This window comes from Catharus ustulatus, chromosome 2 (assembly GCF_009819885.2).
Source record: "Catharus ustulatus isolate bCatUst1 chromosome 2, bCatUst1.pri.v2, whole genome shotgun sequence".
In the NCBI taxonomy this organism is placed as follows: Eukaryota; Metazoa; Chordata; class Aves; order Passeriformes; family Turdidae; genus Catharus; species Catharus ustulatus.
Genome location: NC_046222.1, coordinates 54,972,834 through 54,998,355, shown reverse-complemented (window position 1 = coordinate 54,998,355; position 25,522 = coordinate 54,972,834). Strand labels below are relative to the sequence as shown.

Below are 25,522 nucleotides of genomic sequence, written 5' to 3'. Positions count from 1 at the left end.
CAAGATTTATATAGTAGTTTGCATCAACTGCACTTTGCAGTCAGCTTTTAGAGGCATATTAGGTATTTGTAACACTATTTCAAATACATTTAAAAATAATAGTACAAGAATGAGCACTAAAGCACATTAAACTACAAGCTTCTCATACGCTTAGACACAGTGTAATGCAATTTTACCTAAACATCTGGTACCCAGGTTGCATGTGAGGTAGTATTATTGAGAACATTTGTTTAAAAACTAAATATTTAATATTGGGGGATGGGGAGAACTAGCACTTAGCACATGAGGAGTTTTATGGATGTCTCAGTTTACAGGATGTAATAAAATAAGTGCTTGAGTGTTGGACTTCTTTGGTACATATATTTAATCATGCTGTGTCAAGGAGTTCCAGCCCTTTTTGGAGGCTGGTCTGCGCTTGTGCAGATCACAGAGGCCTTTTCGTAATTAAAAAAATGCAATTTTGGTTTTGTCTTGGGGCATATTGCAATGGCAACTACATAACACTCAAATGGTGGTATGTTTGAGCCCCCAGAAGTCTTATTTTTCATTATTGTATCTGCATGAAACCTGTTGAGTATATACAATGTCAGCAGCGTGGTTTCACTGTACAGTAAGTGAGATACTGACTGAATGGTTTCCAGGCTCCTAAACCGTGGACTTAAAATGCATGTTATGTGCAACATCTGTGTTTCCTTCACTAACAATAAAAATGTACTAATGATTCTTTCAGAAGTGTTGGAGGAAGGTTTCCAGGTTCCAGCATCGATAGCAGAGCGATATAAAGTTGGAAGGACTATAGGAGACGGAAATTTTGCTATTGTGAAGGAGTGTATAGAAAGGTGAGGAGGATAATATGCTTATTACTGTAAAAAATAACCATTAATGTCATATTTTTTCCAGATCATATCTTTATTTGTAGAATACTGAAATGTAGTAAGGTAATGTCTCAATGCCAGATGGAAAACTAATGTCCCTCAAATTAAAAAAAGAGTGAGTTCAAGAGGCAATCTATGAATTTATTTCTTTGTGGGGTTTATATGGGTTTTTTCTGCTACACTCCACATTATTTTAGCAGTTCTTTGTGTTAAATCTTTCTTGTTGCTCTGAAATAACTTTTCTTGCAGTATGTTCTTGCAATTCTCCTTTTACATTAGACTAGTGGAACATTTCACATGTAGGAGCACTCTGTAAAGATGTCAGGAAGTTCTCTGTTTGGAGTGTAGTGGCAATGGTCAGCACAAAGAGGTAATTTGGATCCATCTATTCTGCCATCTGACGCGGAGGTGTAGTCTCTTCCATGTTTATTTTTTATTTAATGGACCTCTAACTCCTGCTTTCCTGCTTTGTGCCATTATATTTGCTCCTTCCAACTTTATGAGCCTGACTGCAGACTCCAAAGTCTAACTTCTTCAGTAACCTTTACTGTTAGGAGCTGAAAACAGTAATTGATTTTAGACATCTACTCCAGATCAGAGAAGTCACAAGTCACCTCACGTGTCAGTGTTGCTGAAATGTCCAGGTTGACTCGTTCATGTGTCTGTTTCTAAATCTGTTCAGGCCTGAACTGGCTCTACCCTACCTTATGAGTGTCAAAAATTAGAGAACCAAGCAGAAAGGCTCTAAGCAGAACTGTGGTTGCCTTTTGGTGGTATTGTTCAAAATAGAAGACTATAAGACATAAACCACAGAAGATATTTCACCTGTGTGTGAAATGACTGTAGGATTGCTCAGGTTAGATAGTAGCAGTGCAGACAAAGCAAAATGCTGCCAGAGCTGGAGATGTCCAAAAGAGAGAGCAATAGAGATGTCAAGGTTTCAGAATGAATTTTAATCGATTACATTTTCTATCCCCTATTACCATATCCTGGGGAGGAGACCCTTACAGAAGACTGTAACCTCACCTTTGAGCTCAAAGAAAAAACTGCTCTTTAGCCTGTAAGAATATGATATAAACCCTGGAGACTGAGATTAAATCTCCTGACAGACAATGATAAATTAGCTTGGCTGGTTTTAAACTAGTGTCCTTGGAAAAAAATACAGGTCCACCTCTGCATCCAAAAGTGCAAGTTGGAGATCATGAGGACAGCTGTTGGGGAAAAGGGTAAGAGTGGATTTCATATCTGCTGACGGTGTGCTGTCCAAAGTGTGCTGACCAAAGCTCTGGTGAGGCCTTTAGCGTTCTGCCAGAGTGAGTTCTTGGTGGAGCTGGTCATGCAGAGGGTGATAGCTGTTCGTATCAAACCTCAGGTCTGAACACTAAACTGTATGGAAACCTAAAGGAAGCAAAGCAAAACAGTATGAAGGAAAGAAAGAAAGCAATGTAAAACCCTATGGAGAGGCATGGCTGATGAAAGAAATGGATGAAAAAACATAACTAAGAAAAGAGAAAAAGGCAGCTTAAGGTAAAGTGAATAGTGTCTGGGAAAAGTAGATTAGAAACTGAAATAAAGAAAAGTTGTGGTTTTAATAAACTCACTCAGTTGAAAAAGGGATTTGTGCTGAGAGGCAGTACAAATGTGCTAGCGTGTCACAATTCTTTCCCAAACTGAAAGAAAATACATGGACAAACTTAAATATAGCTCCCATTGCATCTAAAAATAATGCTTATTACAATATCCTTGAAAGCTTGAATGAAAACTGTTTCCTGTCCTCTTGTCTATCCCACTGATCCCAGAAGTTTCCAGTAACATGGTGTGTCTAATCTACTCAAATAGCATGATTACTCAGGCATTCCCAGATATTGAGTCTTGTGGTCTCTGAGCTGTACCATTCCATAGATCCCAAATCTATCAGAGAACTACTGTTTTGAGAGATCTTGAAAATTTAAGTGCAACTATTTCTGTTAGTTTCTGCTTCTAAAGCAGCATACCCTTGCAATCACAAGGAGAAATTAAAGACTCAGAGAGCAAATTAAACCAGTACCTGTGAAACTCCTTCAAAAATATTCTTTTCAGTCTTTTTAAGCCTCTTTCACCACCTCACTTCAAAGTCTGATATGTCCATCATTTGCAGAGCCAGAATTAATGGGGTGATACCTGGGAAAGAGGACTTTTCCATATTCTTGTGAAGTACAATTCCTGTGTGCGCTAGACTTCAAAGGAATAGCACCATAAGGTGTTAAACAAGTAGGAATGGGTCTTGCTACACAAATTCACTGGTCACATGCATACTCGTTCTCCCTGGATGTGAGCTCAGTCTATGAACACTTCAATACATTCACAGGCGTTTTCTTCTGACAGTGAGCAGTCCACACAGAAACCAAAAACCATCTGCAAATTTTTCACTAGAACTTCTAAATCCTGTTTTGAACATCTATGAATGCACAGGCACATGCTCCTAAATGTATTTAATGCATGCGCAAATACAACAAAGATAGATTTTTTTCTTCAGTGCAGTCTAAATCTCTGTGAAGTTTGCAAAAGCTTAAGAGAGCCAGGGAACATGGCACCAAGCCCTGTTATGAGCTAGAGATCCAACCCTGTGCTAGTGCTGTGGGCCCAGACTCCTGTCCAGTGATAGCATGTTGCCCTCTTTTTGTGGTCCCTTTTTATTGTTTGGAGTGAGCAATAAGTGAGAGGTGAGATGTGTGTTCCACAGTGACTTTCTGACACGGCATACATATTTTTTGGCAGTGTATAAGTTGCAGTGTTGCTGACAGCCCACAGTTCTGCAGCTTTTCAGGGGAAAGGATTTACATTATCTTAGCTTTAATTTTCTTTTTACCAAAACAAAGAGCAGTCAGAGTTGTCATCTGCTTGTTACATATCTGCTCCATCGTATGCACAATTTGTCCTGTGGTGTTTTTATATGTGTTCATTTTTAACTTTCAGATACTTCCAAATTCTGACATTTCCTCACTAGCTCAGATTTCCCATGTCTTGGAGTACATGGAGTCTCCCATGGCCAACAAAAACCATCAATTTCCTTTCTCATGACAGAAAGGAAGCATTCCTAGGGCAACCAAGCAGCTTGAAAGAGACTGCTATTGAAAGAGGCTATATTTTGTCTGAGTTCAAACCCCAGATATCTTAATTTCTAATATTTCTTGTTCAACCTCCTCCTAGTCCCAAAAATAGTGTCCAAATCTCTTCCTGTCCCCTCACTGAGCTTGGACGGTAGCCACTGAAGAGCAGCACTGGAAAGGGGCACCCCACATGGAGCACAGCATTAAACCCCTGTGTGGGGGAGTAGAGATAGGAGAAGCTTTAAATTTTTATTTGTGTAAATCTGGAACAGATATGCTGTAATTTCCCCCCCAATTCATAAACCTTTTTATCCTCTGTGATTTTTTTAAATTGATGACTAATAGAGACCATTTTAGCTCATTCCCTGGGAATGTAAACAGAACAAATATTTTGGTGGTATTTTTGTATTTTTTTGAATTACCCATTTTTCCTTAAATTAAAAATTAGTGGTACATCATTGCCAGAGGAGTTCTCCATGTTTTAATATGGCAATGAAAATGCCCAGTTGTTTTCCAGATACAGAGTTTTCAGTGTATTACTCAATTTGTATGTCCTGATTGACAGGCTGAGCACACTTTTAGAGACATTAATGTCTCTGTTGAAGATACTCTGTATGAGTTTAATGTATCAGTTTAACTACTGTGTTTTGTGAAATGAAGAATGAAAAAATAACTCTGTATTCTTGAAAAGATTTTTTTTTTCTTCATTTTTAACCAAACATGCCTAAAGGCAATATAATAGACATTTGAAACCTTCTTAGGTTGGTATTACAAAATTAAAATATTTTAGTAAGATCTTTTTTCTTAAATTATCCATTTTCCACTTAATCTTATAGTGAAATTGGAGCTTATAAGCAGAGCTTCTTGTTTTCATCATTACAGCCATCTTTTGATTTTGTAACTTAATTAAGAAATGAAATGAAAGTTGATACTGTTAACTTGTCTACAAGCTAATTTTTCTATGTTAGCATTCTAATTTTTCTATGTTAGCATTAGATAATAGATAAATACATATATGTAGTAGTGATAAATATTATAAGGGTTCAAAACAACACAGTAGTTTAAAGGAAATGTGTTCTCATCCTGAATTAGTTTCTCTTAATGTCTCCAGAACCTTCCACATTCTGCATAAAACCAACATATTTAACTCTGCTAAAGATCATATAATTACTGAATACATAAAAAATTATTTCAAGGACTGACCTTTTTATCACAGCAGTTGTGACTGCAGATATGCAAACAAATTACTTTTAATATTAAGTAAAAAGTAAGTAAGCATTTTCTGTGGGTTGTATTTTTTTGTAGAATAGAAAACAAAAAGTATTTGTTTTGAAAATAGTTGAACCTGTGAACACTGTATAGTATTTTTACATAAAAATGGAAAAGTAATAACAATTCTAAGTACAAAATGAAAGAAAAAGTCGAGCTTTTTTTTTTTCCATTTTAAAACAAATAAGTTTTATATCTTTTTATCAGGCATGCATATTTAATAACTTTGGCTCAAATTCACTAGGCAAATCATTTTTTTTTCTTGAAAAATATGAATATTTTGCTAGAACTCTTCACTACACTTATTGCACTCATATAACAAATATAAACTCAACTGAGAAAAATATTCAATGTGATCGACCATACAATTTTTTTTCTCTTTCCTCAGATCAACTGGTAGAGAATATGCTCTGAAAATAATCAAGAAAAGTAAATGTAGAGGAAAAGTAAGTACAAAAAATTATGAGACCAAAAGATTTTTTTTTTCCAATAAATATTTTGTGAGAGATCATTTTGAGAAACTGTTGGTATTTGTGTCCTTCCTGACAAGTGTTATAATCTCTTTGGTTGAATTCTTTGCCTACCCTCTGGAGACTCTTGGAGTATCAGGAGAAAAGGCTGTCATGTGCTGTTCTAGACCTGTGTGATGATTCTCCAGTTGGTTGGTTGTGTGTGACTCCTTTCTCTTTACCCATGTAATCATGTCCTCTAATTTTCATGATTCCAGGTGTTATAGAAAGCAGAAAATAATACAAATAATTATAACAACATTGGTCACTGTGTGTAAGGCATAGGTTAATTAAATTTATGTCAATTTTAGATCCAAGTGACAGCTTTTAAAATCAGTAACAAAAGGTTCTGTGAGAAGATGCTCTAATGTTAAACCTAAATATTCTACATCAGAGAAAATTTTAAAAGCTCTCATTTTTCTCTGCATCAGAAACATATCTTTTCATCCATTTTTTTTCCCTGTGTTCCACTCTTTCTTCTTTCAGTTACCACATTGATGTTTCTGGATATGTTCCTTCTCTGTTGCTGGAGGCAACATCTGTTAGTTTTTTCAAAAACCCTGGAGAATCCATGAGGCTCTCCAAAGAATCCATGAAGTCCCCAATTCTCTCTGCTTTTTCCACTGTGAATTTTTCCCCACTAACCCGTATTCATTTAAGATTTTTTTTGTGTGTCAGGAGCACATGATCCAGAATGAGGTATCTATTTTAAGACGAGTCAAGCATCCCAATATTGTACTTCTGATCGAGGAGATGGACATGCCCACTGAGTTGTACCTTGTCATGGAACTTGTAAAGGTGAGTGTTTTGTAGTCAGGCTGCTTACTGTACCAACCATATTGAAAAATTCCATTCCCACTTAGGCTTACTAAAAAACATGGGATCACAGAATAAAGCAGAACAGAAGGGGTCTCTGAATGTGGTCTAGCATCCTACTGAAAGATGTGTAACCCACTGTCAGATTTTTTTTTTAGTAGCTTTCAAATATTTGTCTAACTTCCTGTAAGGCACACTTGGAAGTGTTCTGTTAACAATACTTCATATACCACCAGGTTTGTTTGCTTCCTCAAAGGAAGACTCATTAAAAAGTTATAACCTGCCTTGAGGTGAATTGAAAATATACCCAGTCTGAATAGCCATAAATACCTGCCTTCAAAATACAAAAAAGGTGAAAGGGTTTCATTAGTGTTTATTAATTTATGTTAAATCTAAACAATATTAGATGTGATTTTTTCTCTATTGATTTATATTAACACGGTGTAAAACTTGCCTCCTCAATAGCAATCTAAATTTAAGCTGAAGTACGGGGAAAGTGAAAAAGAAAAACCTTCTATTTAAAGCATGGTCTATTCTAAAAAGTAAATTTGTGAATGCAGCAATTTATATTTTGGATCCTATTTATTTCTCCACAGTGACTTAGAGAAAGCACTTTTTGGCAAACAGGATTGTTAATTTGCTTTGCTTTGGTTGTAGGTGGAGGGTAGAGGGTACTCTTAAATGTAGGCACCTCACTGAGATGTTAAATAGGGCAATCCCAGGTCGAGTGTTTCTTAAATACCCTCTTAATCTCTGGTATGGAATACAAGCAGAACGAGAAGATTTTTTTGTTTGTTCCGTTATCACCCCATGCTCTGTGGCAGCACCAGTGACACAAGTCATGTTCCCAATCCGAAGCTGGAAGGCTCTGTGTGGCTCATGGGTGGATGTCCACAGATTTCCCCTGTCCCCATGGAAATCTGGGAAAGTCTTGTTATCTATGAGAAGCTCAGGCCATGCCCCACATCTTAAGAGATGGCAGCAATGTCCTCCTAGGTTTGTGCCTGATGGATTTGGCTTAAGTAGTGCTGTGGAGCTTATAGACCCCCTAACCCCACATCCAACAACTCCAAGCTCTCAGGAAACACACTGGGAGATACTGGTAGCAAGGAGCTGGCATATTTTCTCTGATGAAAAAGTTAAATCCTAAGACAAAAGAAAAGTACTGGCACTCTTTCATGCCATGAATTCCTTTGTGTAACCAGTCCCAGAATAATTTCCCCACTCCCTTGACAATCACAGCCCTCTCTCACTCTTAGGTGTGCAATGTGAAATAGCACAGCTTGAGATCAGATACCATTAGCCATCTAACACTATTTTAATCATAATTACTACTCTGTTCTATTTTAAGTGAGCTCACTATGACATCCATGCTACTGTTGGTTTTCCTCAGTGTCTTGTTCAAAGGTACCTCAATCCCCTTGCACAGCACTGTAATCACCTGTAGCCACAGCTTTAGCCTGCATTGACAAATCCTTCATCTTGGCCCCATGAGGTGTGCTAAGAACTAAAAGCTGTGCCTTGTCTAACCTGCCAAGATGTAAGAACACAGCTGGTTTTATGGGTGAAACCTGCTGTGCTATTCATGATTGAAAAATGCGTAAACTATAGTGTCCAATGGGTTTTTAATTGAAGTCCTACTCAGCTAAATGAGAGAGGAGGGGACCAAAAACTCTCAGAAAATAACTTGCCTAAAACAAGAATATTAAAGAAACATGCATTGTATTCACTTTCTGGAGAAATCTGTTTTCTTGTGCACTTTCTTCTTTACTCTTCAAGATTACTGTACATATTCTTTTTAGCTATGTTATGGAAGGGCTCTATAGGAATCTCTGTACTTCTCATATCCTAGAGAACACTGTTCTAATAGTCTTTACTTTTATGTGGAATAATAGAAGAAATGCAGAAGACATATCCTGATTTGGAGAAGTCAGCTTTGTTTCTCTGAAGCAAACATCTATTCCTTAATATATAGCTGTAAGAAAAGCCTTGTTGCACTCTGGGTAGTAGGGAAGGCATTTCTGGAAAGACATTAATTGTTAATTCACCAATTGCTGACTGTTGCCATTTCATAGCGTGCACTGTTAGAATTGATTAACCATCTGTTATTGGCTGACTTTTGAAGACCTGACTTTAAATCAAGCTCACAGACAGGAAAGAGAGGCAAGGAGAAAAGGCCTGATAGTGCAGAGCCCGGTTTCAGTTAATACCACCCTGCATTAATTGGCAGTAACATGTTTGACATAAGTGACTGCTGCAAATCCCGCCCTCACCTCATGGCAGATAGGCCATTCATTGCTTTGTAAAGTGTAAGAAAAAGCACTTCATAAATACAAATATAAACACATTGCAAGTGGTGCTTGTAAAAGGAAGCAAAGACCTGGTTTCTGGCATGCTGCCTTTTTACACAGCGAAACAAAATTGTTATTCAAACCTAACAGGGCTTTGGCCAATTTAAGAAGCCAGATTTATTGCTGAGTTTCCTTTACTGCTCCAGGATATGATTTCACTTTTGCAGAAGAAAAAGAGAGATCATATCATTTACATAACAAGGTAATAAATAAATAATTGGTTACTGTAGTTCCAAGTACACTTCCTCATGTGCACAGATGATAAAAACTGCATTCAGATGTTGCTGGTCCTGTTTTACTCCAGAACAGGGGATTTAAGACTGAAATGTCATCCTGAACTCACCCCTGGTGCCTGAATAAATGATAGGGACCTGCTGTGTGAATCGGCTTAGCAGAACCTTGCAGGTTAAAGTGCTCTTTGGGGAGAGGAAAATCTGAAAACAATTCTGCCTGATATAGCTGTCAGCTCTGTTAACTCTTTCCAGGATATCACCTCTCTTTTAATCGCAGAGAATCCCACAGACTAAATATATGCTGTCTTTTCTTAGCAGGATACCTGGTAAGAAACTTTGCTGACTACAGTAGATGCTTAAATGGAGAAAATTATTCTGCTTCAGATTGGCTTGACTGTTTGTTAAATTGCTTTGCAGCCTCTATCTTTTTCTGAGTTTATGTTTCTCCTGTGCATGAACATTTGTTCCTTTTCTTCTGACTTGAAGCCAAAATTTTTCCTTCTGTTTTTAAGACTCAGCTTCTTTCATTCTTACTCCTCATATCTCAGCTCGGACTATTTTCTTTGTTTGGAGGCAGATGCTTTGCTGATGTTATTGACACTTCTTCTGAGCATCTGGAACATATTAGATAAGACCAAAGATCTGTCTAATCCACTGCCTCATGTTAAAAAGCAGCTGGTACAGGGGTTTCACAGGAAGGAGCTTAGGGAAGATAGATTATTTATCTCACATACTTTGCCACATGCTGATATCTAATACTTAGGGATCAGATAATGCCATGAAGTACATGGTATTGTACTTTTGCCAAATATTTGGCCTCATTCTCTCTAATCCTCTATCTGGTTTAGTTTGGCCTTTTGTTCTTCCTTTTCCTTGACACTATGTATCTTGATGTGTCTTGAACAGTCACCAGCCACGGCAAGAAATTCGATGTGGTCCAGATTTGACAGCAGTGGGCTGTAAGCAATTTCCAAAGAGCTGGGATTTTGCATCTACAGTGGGAATAAACCTGCCCTGGCATACTTCAGCTGCACCTCAACAATACAAAAAATTTTAATAGTTTGTTAGGTTTTTTATGACAAGTAAAGTCTGTTTTATCAGGTTTGAGTCTTTGGTGGTTCTCTTTTCCTACCCTTTTCTCTGTAGCCATGATTCCTGGAATTTTTTTTTTTTTTTGTTCCCCCCGCATTTCCCCTTTATCTGGAAAATAGAGAAAGTGTTTACTCTGGAGCTGAGCCTTAAAAAAACACAGAAAATATCTTGAAGTTGTTGATAAAACTGTGAGAGCTGACAAAGCTAGGACTCCTCTGTTGCCTTCGGAAAATACCTGCTTTTTCTTTTAAATTCAGTCCTTTCTGATTTTTTTTCTTGATGTTTTTACTGCAGCAGGGAATTTTTGCTTTTTTTCCCCAGCAGTATCCTTTGGATATTTTTTTTTTTTTTGGTCAATGACAATACTTCTGAGTAGAATCTCTCAAAAGATATCTGGTTTTTTCTCCAATCTGTCAAGCTGCCTTCTTAATCTCATCTTTAAAATTACTTTTCCGTCTTTGTCCAAGTATTTCCATGTTCCTTCTCCGCACTTACCAGCTCATCTCTGGAAATACAGTCATGGATGCCTCAGACACTGGTGAAGATAATTTCAATTTTGAGGACTTTTTTCTTTCCTTCTTTCTCTTTTTTTCTTGTTTTCCTTCACCGACAGCAGCTTTTAACTGAATTAGGCAGCATGATGAGCTGGAAATGGCACAAGTGGCCATCTGTGTCTCCCACTATGACTGCCTGACATACATGCTATCAAGTTCTTCAGTATTAACTGCAAGAGGTATCACACTACCAAAAACTTCACATCTTGTGTAGAGAAAGTGATTTCTAAAATTCATGTTTTCAAAGTTTTATGAGATGGAAATAGACTTTTAAAATACAATAGCAGTTAAGACAGATAACTTTGAGTTCTGAGTTTTCCTCAGAGTTCCTTCGTCTGTCTGGGGTTTGGATAGGCATTGGGCAAAAGTTTGATGTCAATCTGCTTGTGATTATTATAAAGAGTGCCAAAGGTTGGTAAATGACATAATGACAGGCAAGTATGTAGTCTTGCCAGAAATTTGTAGCAGATTCTGAACACACAGGCTGGCAAAGTGCTGGACATGTTACAAAAGCAACAGTAGGTGGGAATGGTTTGCAGTAGAAACTCCAGCCTCTTGGCTGACCAACTCAGCCAGGGCAAATGGTTCTGAGTTATTGATCTGTTTACCTCCCATTATGGGGGGGATCACAGTACCCATAGTTCACAACTGCAAGGAAACTGTGTTGCCCCTTTCCCCTCCTGCTCCTCCTTCTCTAAAAATGTTACTTGATCTTCCCTAAATTTTTCAGTCATTTCACAAACAATGTTGTTCATATCTCATGGTAATTTTGCTCCAGGGAGGAGATCTTTTTGATGCTATTACTTCCACCAACAAATACACAGAGCGGGATGCCAGTGGGATGCTTTACAACCTGGCCAGTGCCATCAAATATCTTCACAGCCTGAACATTGTCCACAGGGATATCAAGCCGGAGAATCTACTGGTAAGTGAAGATTCATCTTTCAGTATTGCTGATGACTTGGGAGTGTGTGAGAAAAGGTCTGCACTTCCTCCTTCCACATGCCTGCCAAGTTTATTTCAGTCTTTTAAGTCACTGATCTTTTCATTTTAACCTTTGCATTGTAAAGCTCTTCTAAGAATAACAGCTGTCACAGGAAGTACAGTAACATAAGGTGGTATGTCTAGACTGTTCCATGGGACACAACAGCCAAGTTATTCCTGGGATCACTAGAAGTAAACTTCTAGTAAACGGCAGGATAATTTTGAGCTTCTCATAAATATAAGTGTACTTTCCTCAGCAGACTATTCTGTACTTTTGTCCCTGTCTAAATAATTAGCAACCTTTTAGTTTTACAAGTATGCTGCATGTAAATGCTGTGCCCTAATCACGTCACGCATGAGAGAGCAGAGCCAGGAAGAGACTTTGTTGTTCTTCCCCTATACATCTCCCAAATAATCCTATAGTACTTTTTATTAAGCCACTTTCACAAACAGACAATCTAAATCTTTGTTTTTCTGACTAAATCTATATGAGCCTTATCTACTGAAGGCAGTGAAAAACACACCCTGGCAATTAGTCTTTCTGCTGAGAATTTTGCACACTTGAATGCAGCAGTTGCATCCTCCACATAGTTTTATTTCTCCTGAGAAATTAGCTTCTTCAGATTATTTCACTGTTCTGAGTTTTCACAAATCTGCTGACACGTTTCAATATCAAGATGTCCCAATTCTCCATATATTCTGCAACCGTAAAACAATGTTCATAGAATCATAGAATATCAGTTCTCTCAGCTGTGTGCTCTCAGCCATGACTTATTGCATTTAGTCCTACTTGAAAATTAAGAGGTTTTATGGGAAAGTTGACTCCAGCAGATATTACTAAACTTCCAGGCAGAGAGATTTTACAGTTGAAGTTCCTCTAGTGGCAGGTTCTGGGTGAGGAAGTAACCTGCCCTCATTTTCCAGAAACTGCTGAAAACACACTGGGTGGAAGTTTCACTAGACACTAATGACTGATACACCTTTCTTGGCCCTTTTGCTCCATTTTAAATTCTGAGGCTGGTCTTGATAGGTAGCTGCATGCAAATATTGTTGCAATCCCATGCCAGGATTCATTAATGCTATTCCTGGAGTGTGCAGGAGGGTCTTGGTCTGGGACAAGCCTTACTCTGCTGCTGTCTTGACTTGTCTGTAAATGCCTAAACTCTATTGTTGTCAGAGTTAAAATTCTGGGGAGAAAGAGGTGGGCAGGAGGTGTGGGCAGGAGGTGAGGGCAGCAGGTCAGGGATTTAGATTTGCCTGCTCAGCTTTTCTGGTAATTACCCACTACTGGGAATGATCACATTGTTCACGTAGCTGAATTATTTCTGAGTGACTTTTCCAGAGTTGCGCTGGAAAATTCAATTGATTTTGAGACTGAGCTGCAAGGATGCAGCATTTAACCACTCGCAGCATCCTAATTCTCAAAAGCCAGCATTTGATTCACAAATGGCATTAATTCTCTAAGGTTTATCAGGTCCTTGAAAGAAACAAGTGCTGCTTTTGAAGAGTGCTTTGGAACCAGCCTTACCTGAGTTCTGCCCCTAGTTCTGATGTTGTCTGCCTGTGGCCTCAGCATCTCTGAACCTTTCTGCTTTTATCTTAGCTGTCAAATGGGATGTGTGGTTCCTTATGTCACAAAACTGCAACTAGCGTTATTTTCATAGCATTTACAAAACACTTGCAAAATGCAATATGGGTCTCAGCATTTCTTTTGCTAAATACCTTCTACTTGCCTTTTGTTGCCTGCCCTTTCCCTTTAAACTCTTTAACCCTTCACCTAAATAGTCATGGTGGAATTTTTCCCTTGCTGTTCTTGTGCTGTGGCTTTCCCTGTGCTACTGTCATGGTGTTGCACGTGCAAACCCTGCTTTGCTGTTATAGCTGGTTCTCTTGGCCACTAGTGTGAGAACCAGCCCTGTCTTCCCCACCCTTTTTCTACTCATGGATTGTAACTTCATGTTTAGAGGAGCATGTCTGGGGGCTAAACAACCTCATTGGCAGGAAAGAGAGAACAGGGAGGATGAGCAGGGCGGTAGAGTTGCTACAGGAAAACATGGGGAGTGAAGGGCAGCATGCTGCTCTGGAGAGAGAGATGAGAAGAGGATGTTCACCTGGAGCTGCTTTATTTCATCTCTTACCAGCCCTGGTAGAGCCTTTCCTTTCACTTCCTCCTTTGTATCCTCTCATTTTTCCTTCTTCCCAAAAGTAACTTTCAGGCTTAGAGCTGATGTGTGATACCAGCTCTAGATCCCACTAATAAATCTTTCTGTGTGTGAACCTGTCCTGTCCTGTGTGCAGCAGGACAAGAGTTTAGAGAGTACTGAATACCTGTGATGTTTTAGCACTCTTGTTTGTTTTTTTTATTCTCTAGGGAGTTCCATGTTTTAATTGGAATATTTTTCATAATTGTTGCTATTTAGAACGTTTATTTTGTCAAGTCATGGGATGTCTTTATAGCCATATAATAAACCCTAGAGAACAACTTCTCTGACTGTTGCCATCTGCACTGATCACAAGAGTAGCTTAGAAAATACTGACAGTCTTTATACTAATACGATGCATATGGTGGCATACAATTATGTGTGGCTGCATTCAATTAGTGTAGTACAATTACACAGTTTTATAGCTTAGTTAAAACAGTGAAAGCATTGCGTAGTGGGCAATTTGCACTAATCCCCGTTTCTTTAATTGCCCTTCAGCATTTAAATGCAGGAGCATATATAGCATTTATTCTGAATAACATGAGCATTAAATTATCTTTCACATTCCTTGACTGGCAAGTAACATACCACAGCTTCATATTGGGCTCTTTTTTATATGGAGTTATTACAGGGTGAGGAAAAGTTACTTTCTTCATTTTTACAAGTCAACTGAAGTAGTTTTTCAAGCTAAGTAATTCCTCAAAACAGATGAAGCAGAATACTAGAAAATACACTGTACCAAACTTCCTGCATAGGTAAATATTGCCAAACACACCTCTTCTGTAATTAACTTCTAGTATGGATGAGTCACACAAGGTGTGGTCTATTGAAGGAAGGAAGTTATTGTGAATGCATGCTAGGTTAGAACAGCTCAGAGAGGGCTTTGTAAATGATAACTGCATGAAACAGAATATGAAATACTAATTTGGCCAGATTCAACTCTTGATTTCTAAGTGCACATTTTGCATATTTCAGCAAGTGAATATTTAAAGCCCTTGTCTCTAGACTTTAATTAAAACTGTTGTTGAAATTAGATTTATTACTGCCATTTCAGAGAGTACTTTCTTTAGTTTCAGGAACCAGATGTATTTAACAATCTGTGTTTTGAATAAAACCGTAATTGCTTTTTTTTTTTCCCAGTGCTTTTCTATAAACATAACTTTTTTCTGGCTTAGTAGAAGAGAAATGTGAATCCATTATAAATTGCTGGTCCTCTTAAAGATCCAGTTGAATTCTTAAAAGTAACATAAGGAGAGGAGAAGAATTTTGTGTATTCTGAATGTCTGCTTGTGGCTGTATCACCTGGTAAGCAGGGATTCAGGACAGAGAGGGGTTTTCTCTCTAGGCATGACTAACATTAACAAACAAGGAACTGGGGGATGGGGGCTGTATAATATAACTAATTATTATGAACAATAGCAGATCTGTAGGAAACTGGTGGGAGACTTCAAGAATTTATTTTTTCTCCAAGTGAACTCTTCAAGGGTCCCATGTAGAATTTATTGTATTTTTATAAGAAAAAAATCTAGGATTTTCTTCTTAAAACAGTTGTAGATAAATGTGATTTTGGATGTAGGAGTAACTGGTCAAGATATGCATATAAAGGATTACTTTGGTTTTGATTAGGAAGTATGATGCTTGTTATTTTTGCACAGTTTTGCTGCAAATTGTTTACATGGCATCACTAGTGGTGGTCCAGACTGCATGGAGCTTTGGTTTGGGTTGTGAAATAATGAAATTATGCATATATATGATAAGAAAGCCTCCTGTAGACTGTTTCGATTTTTTAAGATGATGTTGTAGAAAACATTCCAAAATGGGAAGCAAGAACTCAAACCAACACCTTGATTAAAGATAGACTTACACTCTCATGTTTAATTTAGATATATTTTGGTATTTTTTATTTTAAACATTTTAAATTTGATCTAGTCTTAAAGGCACAGAACTCACTATCTGGCATAAGCAGGTGATGGGGGATACAAGTCACCCTAAGACATTAGGTCTCAGTGTTTGCAGGTTTGAGGCCATTTTTTTTACTCTGAGCCAGCTTTTAAAATTATGCATTTTTTACTGATGTTTCTAGCTTTTTCTTTTTTTTTTATGTGACTACATCTTAAACTTTGCACCCATAAAACCCCATGAAAGATCAAGCTGCTGCTGTGAAGACCAGGTTTTAAGGCAGGATACCCATTTCATGTACACCTATTAGCAGCTTAACTGCTTATGTCCTGTTGATCATGATGCTACCGTGCCTGTAAGATACTCATTGGTGTGTAAGAGTCATCCAAGGACAGGACAGCATTTCTAGGTGAAATACTCCAGCTAGGTTTGTATCTTGTGGCTTCAGTACAAGACAACAGCCTGGAACTGCTATCAGTACAGTCACTTTTGTATTAAATAAGTTGTTGAAGTTCCTGTGAAAACCTTTACGCTCTTTGCAACTAAAATAGATAAACTCAACCCTCCTATACTGTGAATTCAGTGGGGAGTTAATGTAGGAAAGCCTCTGTTGGAAGGTCATGCATTTGCCTGTGGGCTTTAGCACCTAGAAAGTGGTACATCTTTTGTTGGACAGGTAGCGAGATAAATCTTTCCCAAGCATCCTGACTGTACTTGAGGGAAGTTGTCCAAATGGTCTGTGAATTTTCAAAGTATGCAGAGAAATATGTTAAAGGTAAGGAGGAGAAAAAAAAATGTAAATAAGAAGGAACTTTTGGGCAGTTAGCAAGTGATTATGGTAGTTGCCTTGATGGTTTTCTGGTAAAACTTTCAATTTTCCTCCTGATTTAGGTTTATGAACACCAAGACGGAAGCAAGTCCCTGAAGCTGGGAGACTTTGGCCTAGCAACAATTGTGGATGGACCCCTATATACTGTCTGTGGGACCCCAACATATGTAGCTCCAGAAATCATCGCTGAAACTGGGTAAATCACTTGTACCAGTGATACATTGAAGTGTACTCAGCAGAGCACATTCTTGCCATTGTGCCAGACTGGAGTTCTTGCAATTAAGATTTTTATGCTGTCTTTGGTTGGCTATGATGCAGAATCATGGTCGTGGCTCATGAAAAACTCACATGGAAGGGACCTCTGGAGACTATCTTACTCAAATCAGCTCAGAGCAGGCCAACTTTGGAGTTGTATCAGTCAAGCTCTGGCAGTTGCTGGCCTCAAACTTTTCAGCTTTACACTGAGTTACTAACAAGCCATTTGCAGATACAGTGGAAGTAATTCTGTTCTCCAGAGAGTGCTAACTCCAATTCTCTTAATTCTATTTCGTTATCACACACTGTTCTCTTCTGATAGGTTCCACAGAGTAAATGCCTGTGTCACCTTTGCAGGCTTCATGTTGACAGGCATCACTAACTCAAGTTACCTCAACTTGAATTAGTTAACTAACTGAAGAATACAGCCCAGTGTCTTCTGTGCATTCTGATCTAATGTAATTTTAAGATGCGAAGGTAAAAAATATTTGATAGCAGAATGAGGACTGGTAGGTAGACAAAGTTAAGATAAGAATTTATAAGAAATTATTAATGATTCTGAACATGTTTCCTCTGTTCTTGCACTGTAGTCTGAAAGAATCGGATGTCTCTAACCATGTCTCTCACACTTCTAGATATGGCTTGAAGGTGGACATCTGGGCAGCGGGTGTGATTACTTACATCCTGCTCTGTGGTTTTCCTCCATTCCGTGGGTATGGACTGATCTCTTCAACCATCCTTGTTCTGTGACTTGGTCCCTGTGCTCCTTTAACTTTATGCACAGAGATTCCCACTGATACAAGTTCTTTGCTCATAGGGTTTGATTTTTTTTTTTCTCTGTGCTCTGCATAGTGTTCTACACAAGCCCCATAAATGTCTGTGATTTTATGGTAAAATCTCTGTCTCATGTTTATTTATTGTAGTTTAAACTTCATTGCATTGCAAAACCAGAACCTTCATTAATGGTTCTGCGTGCCTTTGCCTGAAGTTTTAAATACACTGTGAAATAACTGTCTTCTTTCATGGACAAAATGCAACATATTTTGTGTTGGGTAACAGGTAATTAAAATGGAAGCCAGTTAATAAGGACATGTCAGATATTTTATCCCCTCAAAGCAATTGCAAAGTTGTAGACAATCCTAAAGACAAGGAGAAAGAAAGACTGCACCAAATGCACTGTGTTTTATGATCTCACCATTAACACCCATGACTGCATGTTTGGGGCAATCAACAACTTCCAAAAGCATACTAAGGCATAAGCAATTAAAAGCAACTTTAAGAAGTCTATTGAACAACATCCGAAAATAATTTCTCTTTGGGTTTTGTTGTTGGTTTTCTTTGGTTTTTACTTTACAGAAGTGGAGATGACCAAGAAGTGCTTTTTGATCAGATTTTGATGGGACAGATGGATTTTCCATCTCCATATTGGGACAATGTTTCTGACTCTGCAAAGGTGAGTTTTATAGTTGATGGTATTTTCTTCTACAATATTATTTCCACTGGGAGTGCCTAACGCATGTTGTCCTTTCACAGTGATGTATTTGACATGCCTCATACTTCTCCTGCTGCACCTATAAATTCCTCTGGGTCACCAATTATGTTTCATTTGGTTACTGTCTCTTAGATTCCAGGTGATTCTGAAATGGACCCCATTCTGAAATGTACATCATATCTTATATGATGTCTCACGCAACAGACACAGCAGCCCTTATTATTTAAGAAAAAATTAAAGTAGTTCACTTCTTAGCTCGAAAGCTGCCTTGTACTGTGCTTTACATGTACTTATGAGGGGGACCAGGTACTGACCTGGAGCCTTTGAACATTATCTAATAACATTACGAGGAGACTGATTTTCCTTATTAACCCCATCAAATGTTATATCTGTTGTTTCTTTCTGTCAAAGAACCAGGCCTCCCACTGCCTTTTGTTGCAGAATGGTATGAAATACAGACTTGTTCTGGTCACAGCTCTTAACCTGCAGTCTTTGGTGTGCTAAGGCAGATATAATTATTTACAGATACAGACCTTGAAAGAGTTCATTACACTTGCAAAGCAGATCAGGTTTTTTAACTCTCACCAATGTATTAGAGCAACAGTTTAACTCAAAGATTTTCTAGGGATCTGGCATTCACTATAGTCATATGTATAAATATATGTGAACAGAGACATAATACATTTGTGTGTGTAAAAAAAAAAAAATTCATATGGTCATTCTGTAGATAGATAAGTGCTTACTTTCAGTCAGATTACATCTCTCGTCTGCAAGACAAATCTATGAAAAACTGTTATCCTGTTTCCTTCAGTGTGACAGTGTTTGATCAATCACAAGAAAAAAAAATAGTGAAATTTGGAGGTGGATGCAGGTAATGAGACTAGCTCTAATCTCCATTCTTTGGAGAGTTATATCCTGCTTTTACAGGTATGTGGAGGGTGATCAGGACTAGCATTTTAGCCTTCTATCTAATGAGGTTAATGAGGGAGATAGAGTCATAGAGTTGGAAGTCCTCTAAACCAAATCATTGTGTTGTAGCAGGCATTATTTCATGGCATCGTTAGTGGGAGCCCTGCAAGTCCTTTGCCTGTCCATTTCCCTGTGAAACTCCTGCCAAATAGTTCTGTCTAAATTTTCTGTTTTGAAGCCTTAGCCTGTCCATTTAAGTTATTCTTGTGACTAAGAATTACTGGCTTTGGTCTTTGGTGATGCATCTTTATTTGCTGTCATATTGCCACCCTGTTTCTATGCACTCCACTCTATGAATGAAATTATTTAGGTAATTGCAGAGAAAATCAGAGGATGAAAAATAATGGTTTTAGGAGTTGAGGTTTTATTAATATCTTCTATATCATTTATACAAGAGTTTAAAGAAAAACTATATTTGCTGACTTTTTTTTTCCTACAGAGGAATTGACTTTTTCTTACTGGGAAGCTAACCTAATTGCATGGGACCCTTTGTTTTGCACATTATATATTAAGTGGTTTTCTCTTAATGTGGCTTCAGAACTGTAACTCAGAATTGTCTTCTAGGTTCTCAAGGTACTGTCAGATACTGATTTAAAAGTTCAGCTGAGTTCATCAGTTCATAGTTTTTCTATTTTTTGAATAATCTTAGTATATTTCTGCAGTCGGTAGTTCACTCTCACTTTGAGAACTCTTACAAAATCAGTTAAAGAGTTCTTAAGTGAATGAAATATTGATTTGTTCTTTAAAAGTGTTCTTTAAATTTGACCCTGTATTCAATTTCTCAGGAACTTATCACAATGATGCTTCAAGTAGATGTAGATCTTCGATTCTCAGCCTTGCAAGTTCTTGAGCATCCATGGGTTAATGTAAGTATTTTCAGACTTGTAGATGCTTCTTGCAATTTGGCTCCTTGGAACTCTTTTCTGTCAAGCCTTTGCTGTGCCCTTTTAGAAGCCAGCACATTCTAAAGATGCCACAGATTTAACTGGAAATAAGCTGGGTTACAGGCTGATTTAGTGTATTATGTACCTTGGGGTTTTCACTATTTTGTGTGTGCTCAGCTACATTTTCTCTGAAATGGAATTTCAACAAATCTTTGATAAATGTATATCTGTAACACTCAGCTTGCAGGTTCAGTGACACATTTTGTTCTCCTGAGATCAGGTGGACTCAAAAATCTGACAGCCATGATTAAGAGCTACTGAAATGCAGAATGGAAGAGGGAAACATTTCAAATCATATTTAGCTTTTGATGGTATTTAAGATTTGTTAATTATTCCAGACCATTTAACATGTTTTAAAATACCGAGCTCACAAGAAATAAAAATTTGAGACAATCTATATTCCAGTTAAGAAGGGACAACTGAGAAAAGAAGCACAATTGGGATGAACAGTGGGAAAAAAATAAAGGAAGAAGAAACAATGCTTCATTTTGTTTGTTGCAAGTTTGAGACTGCAGTCTTCCCTGGAATGCTCTTTGGTCCTAAGCTGCTTTATCCAAAATCCTTTTCTCACTAAAACACTATTCTAAAAATTCAAATATACAGTCACCTCAGATATTTATTGTTTTTTAATGAAAGTGTCCTTCATATAGTCAGAGTAATAGTGATCAGTTAAGTATATGCCAAGTACTTGCTTTAAACTTGGAGGGCTCACTCATTAGCCAAACGCCTTTTTTTTAAATTTTAAATGCCATTACATGCAGAGCCCATCTGTGGTGTATGAAGAGAGCAAGGATCTAGGAAAATGTCTGATGAAAATCTTTTCATTTTGAAGATGACATTCAAGCAGCTGAAATATTAATTTTCCTTGGTGCCAGAGGCTGTCCTTGGACTTCTGTCACAGTTTATAATGTCTTGTATCAATTGAGGGGTCTTGTATCAATTGTGGTGATTGAGGGGTCTCTCAGTCTCCATGGGAGAAAGAGATGGAAGTCACTGATCGGAAGCCACAGAAAGGCCAAGTCACCCACAGTGTCAGCCTGCACACTGCTGCTGAGATTACTGAATTGTCACTTGGTTACACCACTTAAGGAAGTGGTCACTAATCTTCCATTTTTTTCTGAAAAATATATTTGAAATGTTCATGCTACCCCCAGATGCTTCATTTTTTTAAATTGTTACACCATAAAAAAGAAAAAACATATATAAAAAAGAAGAGGTGTAGCTCTTTGTCAGTAACCCAGTGGTGGTGGTGTGCAAGTGATGTGAGGATCTGCTTCCCTGCCCTCACTAGTACCTGCTGGTGAGGATAGCAGGGGAGAGGGGCTGGGGGCTAAAGACTTTTAACCCTCCAGACCTCTGCTAGAAAACCTGAGCTCTGGTTACTGAAGCACCTTGGCAAATTCCTGAATTTCTGTGCAGTAAGTTAACATGCAGAACCCTTTGCCAGAAGGTGGTGTAGAGGACTGGTATAAATGGACTCAAAAGAGAATTTAATACATTTTTGGAGGATAATCCCATTGGTGCTTATTAAATATAGTGGTCTGGATATAACTCTTGGCTTACAAAGTTTTTAAGTACTTGGTTGGCATGAACTACAGGATATACCAGGGAAAGTTCAAGATCTACTTGCTTCTACTAAATATACTACTTCTTAAAGAATGACTGTGATGCACTGTTAGAAACAACATGGAATGATCAATTAATCTTTGGTCTATGTCTGCTGCACTTCTAATTTTGTGCTGGAAATAATCCTCTGCAATCAAAACCTGTAGCAATTCTGTCTATAAGTGAAAAAATATTCCATGACAATTCTGTAATTCCTTTTTTTTTCTGCTGCTTTTAACAACTGAAATAAGGCAGTATTTTGTCTTCATCATTACACTAAAGATAGTTCATAATGCAGACCAAAACTGCTTTTGAATTCTCTTATGTCCTCCATACATTTTTTCTGGGCGGATAAAGGCTAGCACTGGGACCATTCAGGAAAGTGCTTTAACACATTTCAAACATTGCTCCCATTTCAAGGCATCACACATGGAAGCACTTAATACTGGGCATCAAATTGAGTAGATGGCACTACAATCCTAGCTCACATCAGAAGAAATAAGAACATGGCTGAATTGAAACAGGTGCTTAAATGGTTCCATGAGAAAGGGTACTTCCCTGAAGTGTGTCTGGGCAGCAGCAGTAGATAAGCTAGCAGGGGCAGCTTGTGGATGCACAGAGGCAGGATGCACAGTGTCAGACCCAGCTACACATCCCTCTGCCATCACTTGCTGGATCAGCTGCAAGTCTGTCACACAACCTCCCTGGACCTCATTTTCTCAGCTTCAGGACAGGGAATTAATGCACCCCTGTTTACAAAAGACTCTGCAATCAATGTGTGGTAATTACCTGAGCAATTATGTGTATACTGTCTTTCTGAGAAGATATAGCACGTGGAATTTTCACAGGTAAATGCTTAAATACTTTTCCATGGTGTCAAATGCTGGAGTTTACTTTCTCTATTAGTTTCAGCTGGGATAGAGCTCATTGCAACACTTCCCTTATTTCAGTTTTGAACCTATTCATAGAGTTTTAAATCTGCAGCTAAAATACAAGATAGAACAGCTGGCTTGAAAAGCAGGCATGTGTTTTCTTTGACAGTTTTAAGGAACATTTTCTCTCTTTGATCAAACCTTTGATAGAAGTGTTGTAACTGCTTACACTATATAAAACCATTTTGTAGATTGTAAATAACCATTCTACTTTATAGCTGCTTACCATGTGATTACTTGGTAAATTGTTGAGATTCCTGGAATATGCTTTGACAGTTACAGTAGGAGCAAACCCTGAATTCAGTTTAAATTTTTCCTATAAAAATATCTGGAAACCTCTTGAAAACTGCAAAACTTGTTATGGTCAGAGTCAGACCAGTAAAGCAGTTTCAATGTGAATAATATCCCAGCTGTTTTCAATTCATAAAAACAAAACCTGAAAAGATATTGGCTACATGCCACTGCCACAGATGCAGATCTTGAATTCTAAATGCAACTCAGCAGCAGTTCTTTGCCCCCTCCATTTAGTTTATTTGGAGTCATCTCTCCTATGCAGTACACTTAGACCTGGAAACAAATCCATCTGTTTATACTTCTCCTACAGGGACCCCAAAACTTTTCTTTACCTGCTCCATTTTTAAATTTTTAAAATTTTTTTTTTTTTTTTTTTTTTTTGAAAACCAAATAATTATAAAAGAGGCAGGAGGCTTGAGGCCTGGCATTTAAAACATTAATGGTATTGATAACCTGAAACAAGATATAGGAAAAACATTCTTTTTTGTATAAGTAGTAAATGTTTCCTAATACATCACTGAACAGTGAATGCTGAAAGGGATAGCTTGCATTCTGTAAATCCTTCTCTGTTAAAATAATCAGTAAAAAATGTGTGTTGCTCCTGTAAGAGGAAGATGGCACACACTAGCCTAAAAAGAATTAGAGAACCTGAAGCTTTTATATTTTTCCCTCACTATGTCTGCCTTGCAAATTTGTGTGCAAAAGAAATGGATAGCCAAGCAATAAGTTTCAATAAGCCAAATAGGTGCAATAAAGTTGATTTTGAAAGACATTCCTTATTTTGCAGCTGCACTACTTTTGGTTACACCCTAGGACATTGCACGAAAATAATTTCTTTAGAATCCTTAAAGGAAACAGTGTCCAAAAGCTTTTCCAGCACTTCTATTTACTCTAATTTCCTGCTGTTACTTGTATAATATTCTAGTAATCTGATGCTTTCAGACCTGAAAAATAAAGCTCTTGTGACATCTTGTGAAATGGATCTAAGTGTTTCAGGGCAGGAGGAGTCTGGGAATACTGAACTTCATTACTTCATTGCATCTTTATAACACTTCTTTTTACTTTGAGTGGTACTTTTGCCACAGAGAACAATGCAAATATGTAAGCAGTTTTTATCAATTACTGGAATTACTCCATGACCTTGTGCCTCCTTTTTTTTTTTTTTTTTTTTTTTTTTTAATTCTTGCAAATAGACCATGAAAGGTATTTTGTGGAGACTGATTTAAAAAAATGAAACAACCAAAAACACACCAAAACAAAAACAAACAAACAAAAAAAACCCACAAGACCAAAGCACCCCAAAACAAAACAAAACAAAAAATATGTTAACATTCCAAACAGTTTATACTGTGTATATGAAAACTCAAATTCTGGACCAGAGTTTTCAAACTCTTGTGACTTCTCATCTTCTGAAGTATGCAAAGGACAGCTCTTCTTTCAGACTATTAGCACTCAACATCTTTTAAAGCTCATGACTCTTTAAAGTTCCCAGATGGAGCAGCATAAATCACTGACCAGCTTTAAAAAAAAATCTTGTGATTAATGCTAAAGCTGAGATGAAATTCTGTGATCCTAACCCAATGCCAAAAGCAAAGACTTAAAATAGGGGGAAGGAACAGTTAACCTCTTTAGGATTTGACATCCCTCCAATTTCAGCAACCCAATGAAATTCTTATCAGCAGTGTTTACTCTGTTTTCCAATTCTACAACTTAACCTGCTGATTCTGATCAATTTGATAGGTGTTTTTTTCACTTCTTACCTTTTAAAACTGCTGAGCAGCTTGCTTAAACAGCTGTCATCTCTCACCCTCAATAGCTATCTATTTTATTGTTGACTGAAGTAAATCTAAGAGCTAGTTTAATACATATTGATTTGTTTATAAAGTGTGTTTGAATAAAAGAGAACTGCTAAACATCAGGTGGCACCAACAGTAATAACAAAAACTTTGTAACGAGGAATTCTGATATATCCCTATGCTGCATCTTAAATTAAACTGGAAAGTATTTAATCGAAAGGCTGAAGCCCAAATGATGTATCTGTGGTGTGCTGCCACTGGAACTGTGGGTGTGGTGCTTCATCAATAAAATATGACCACAGTCGTGGTAACTATTATCTTCTCTATAGCTTAGTCTTTTGACAAGATGACATGAACGCTTGGCAGACTTTCATGTCAAGAAAGCCAAGAGAATGATTTTATTTTTCTTCCCTCCTCTTGTGAAGAGGAGTTCACTTTACAGTCTAGCTTTCTTCTGGGAAAGGCAAGGTCAACAGGAAGCAGGTTATTTTTAGGGGTCATATACCACTGAGCCAGGACTCCCTAGTGCTAGAC

At 37.7% G+C, this 25,522-nt stretch overlaps 1 protein-coding gene across 3 annotated transcripts in view; it reads left to right on the top strand.

Moving 5' to 3' along the window:
- The window catches only part of DCLK1 (doublecortin like kinase 1), a 237,606-nt gene that overhangs the window by 187,079 nt on the left and 25,005 nt on the right, over positions 1-25,522 (top strand). For all 3 annotated transcript variants that reach the window (XM_033051779.1, XM_033051780.1, XM_033051781.2), the window contains 8 exons: positions 731-839; positions 5,622-5,679; positions 6,421-6,540; positions 11,567-11,713; positions 16,764-16,897; positions 17,592-17,669; positions 18,313-18,409; positions 20,203-20,283. In XM_033051779.1, the coding sequence (XP_032907670.1) occupies positions 731-839; positions 5,622-5,679; positions 6,421-6,540; positions 11,567-11,713; positions 16,764-16,897; positions 17,592-17,669; positions 18,313-18,409; positions 20,203-20,283 (824 nt within the window). The remainder of the gene's footprint in view (positions 1-730; positions 840-5,621; positions 5,680-6,420; positions 6,541-11,566; positions 11,714-16,763; positions 16,898-17,591; positions 17,670-18,312; positions 18,410-20,202; positions 20,284-25,522) is intronic.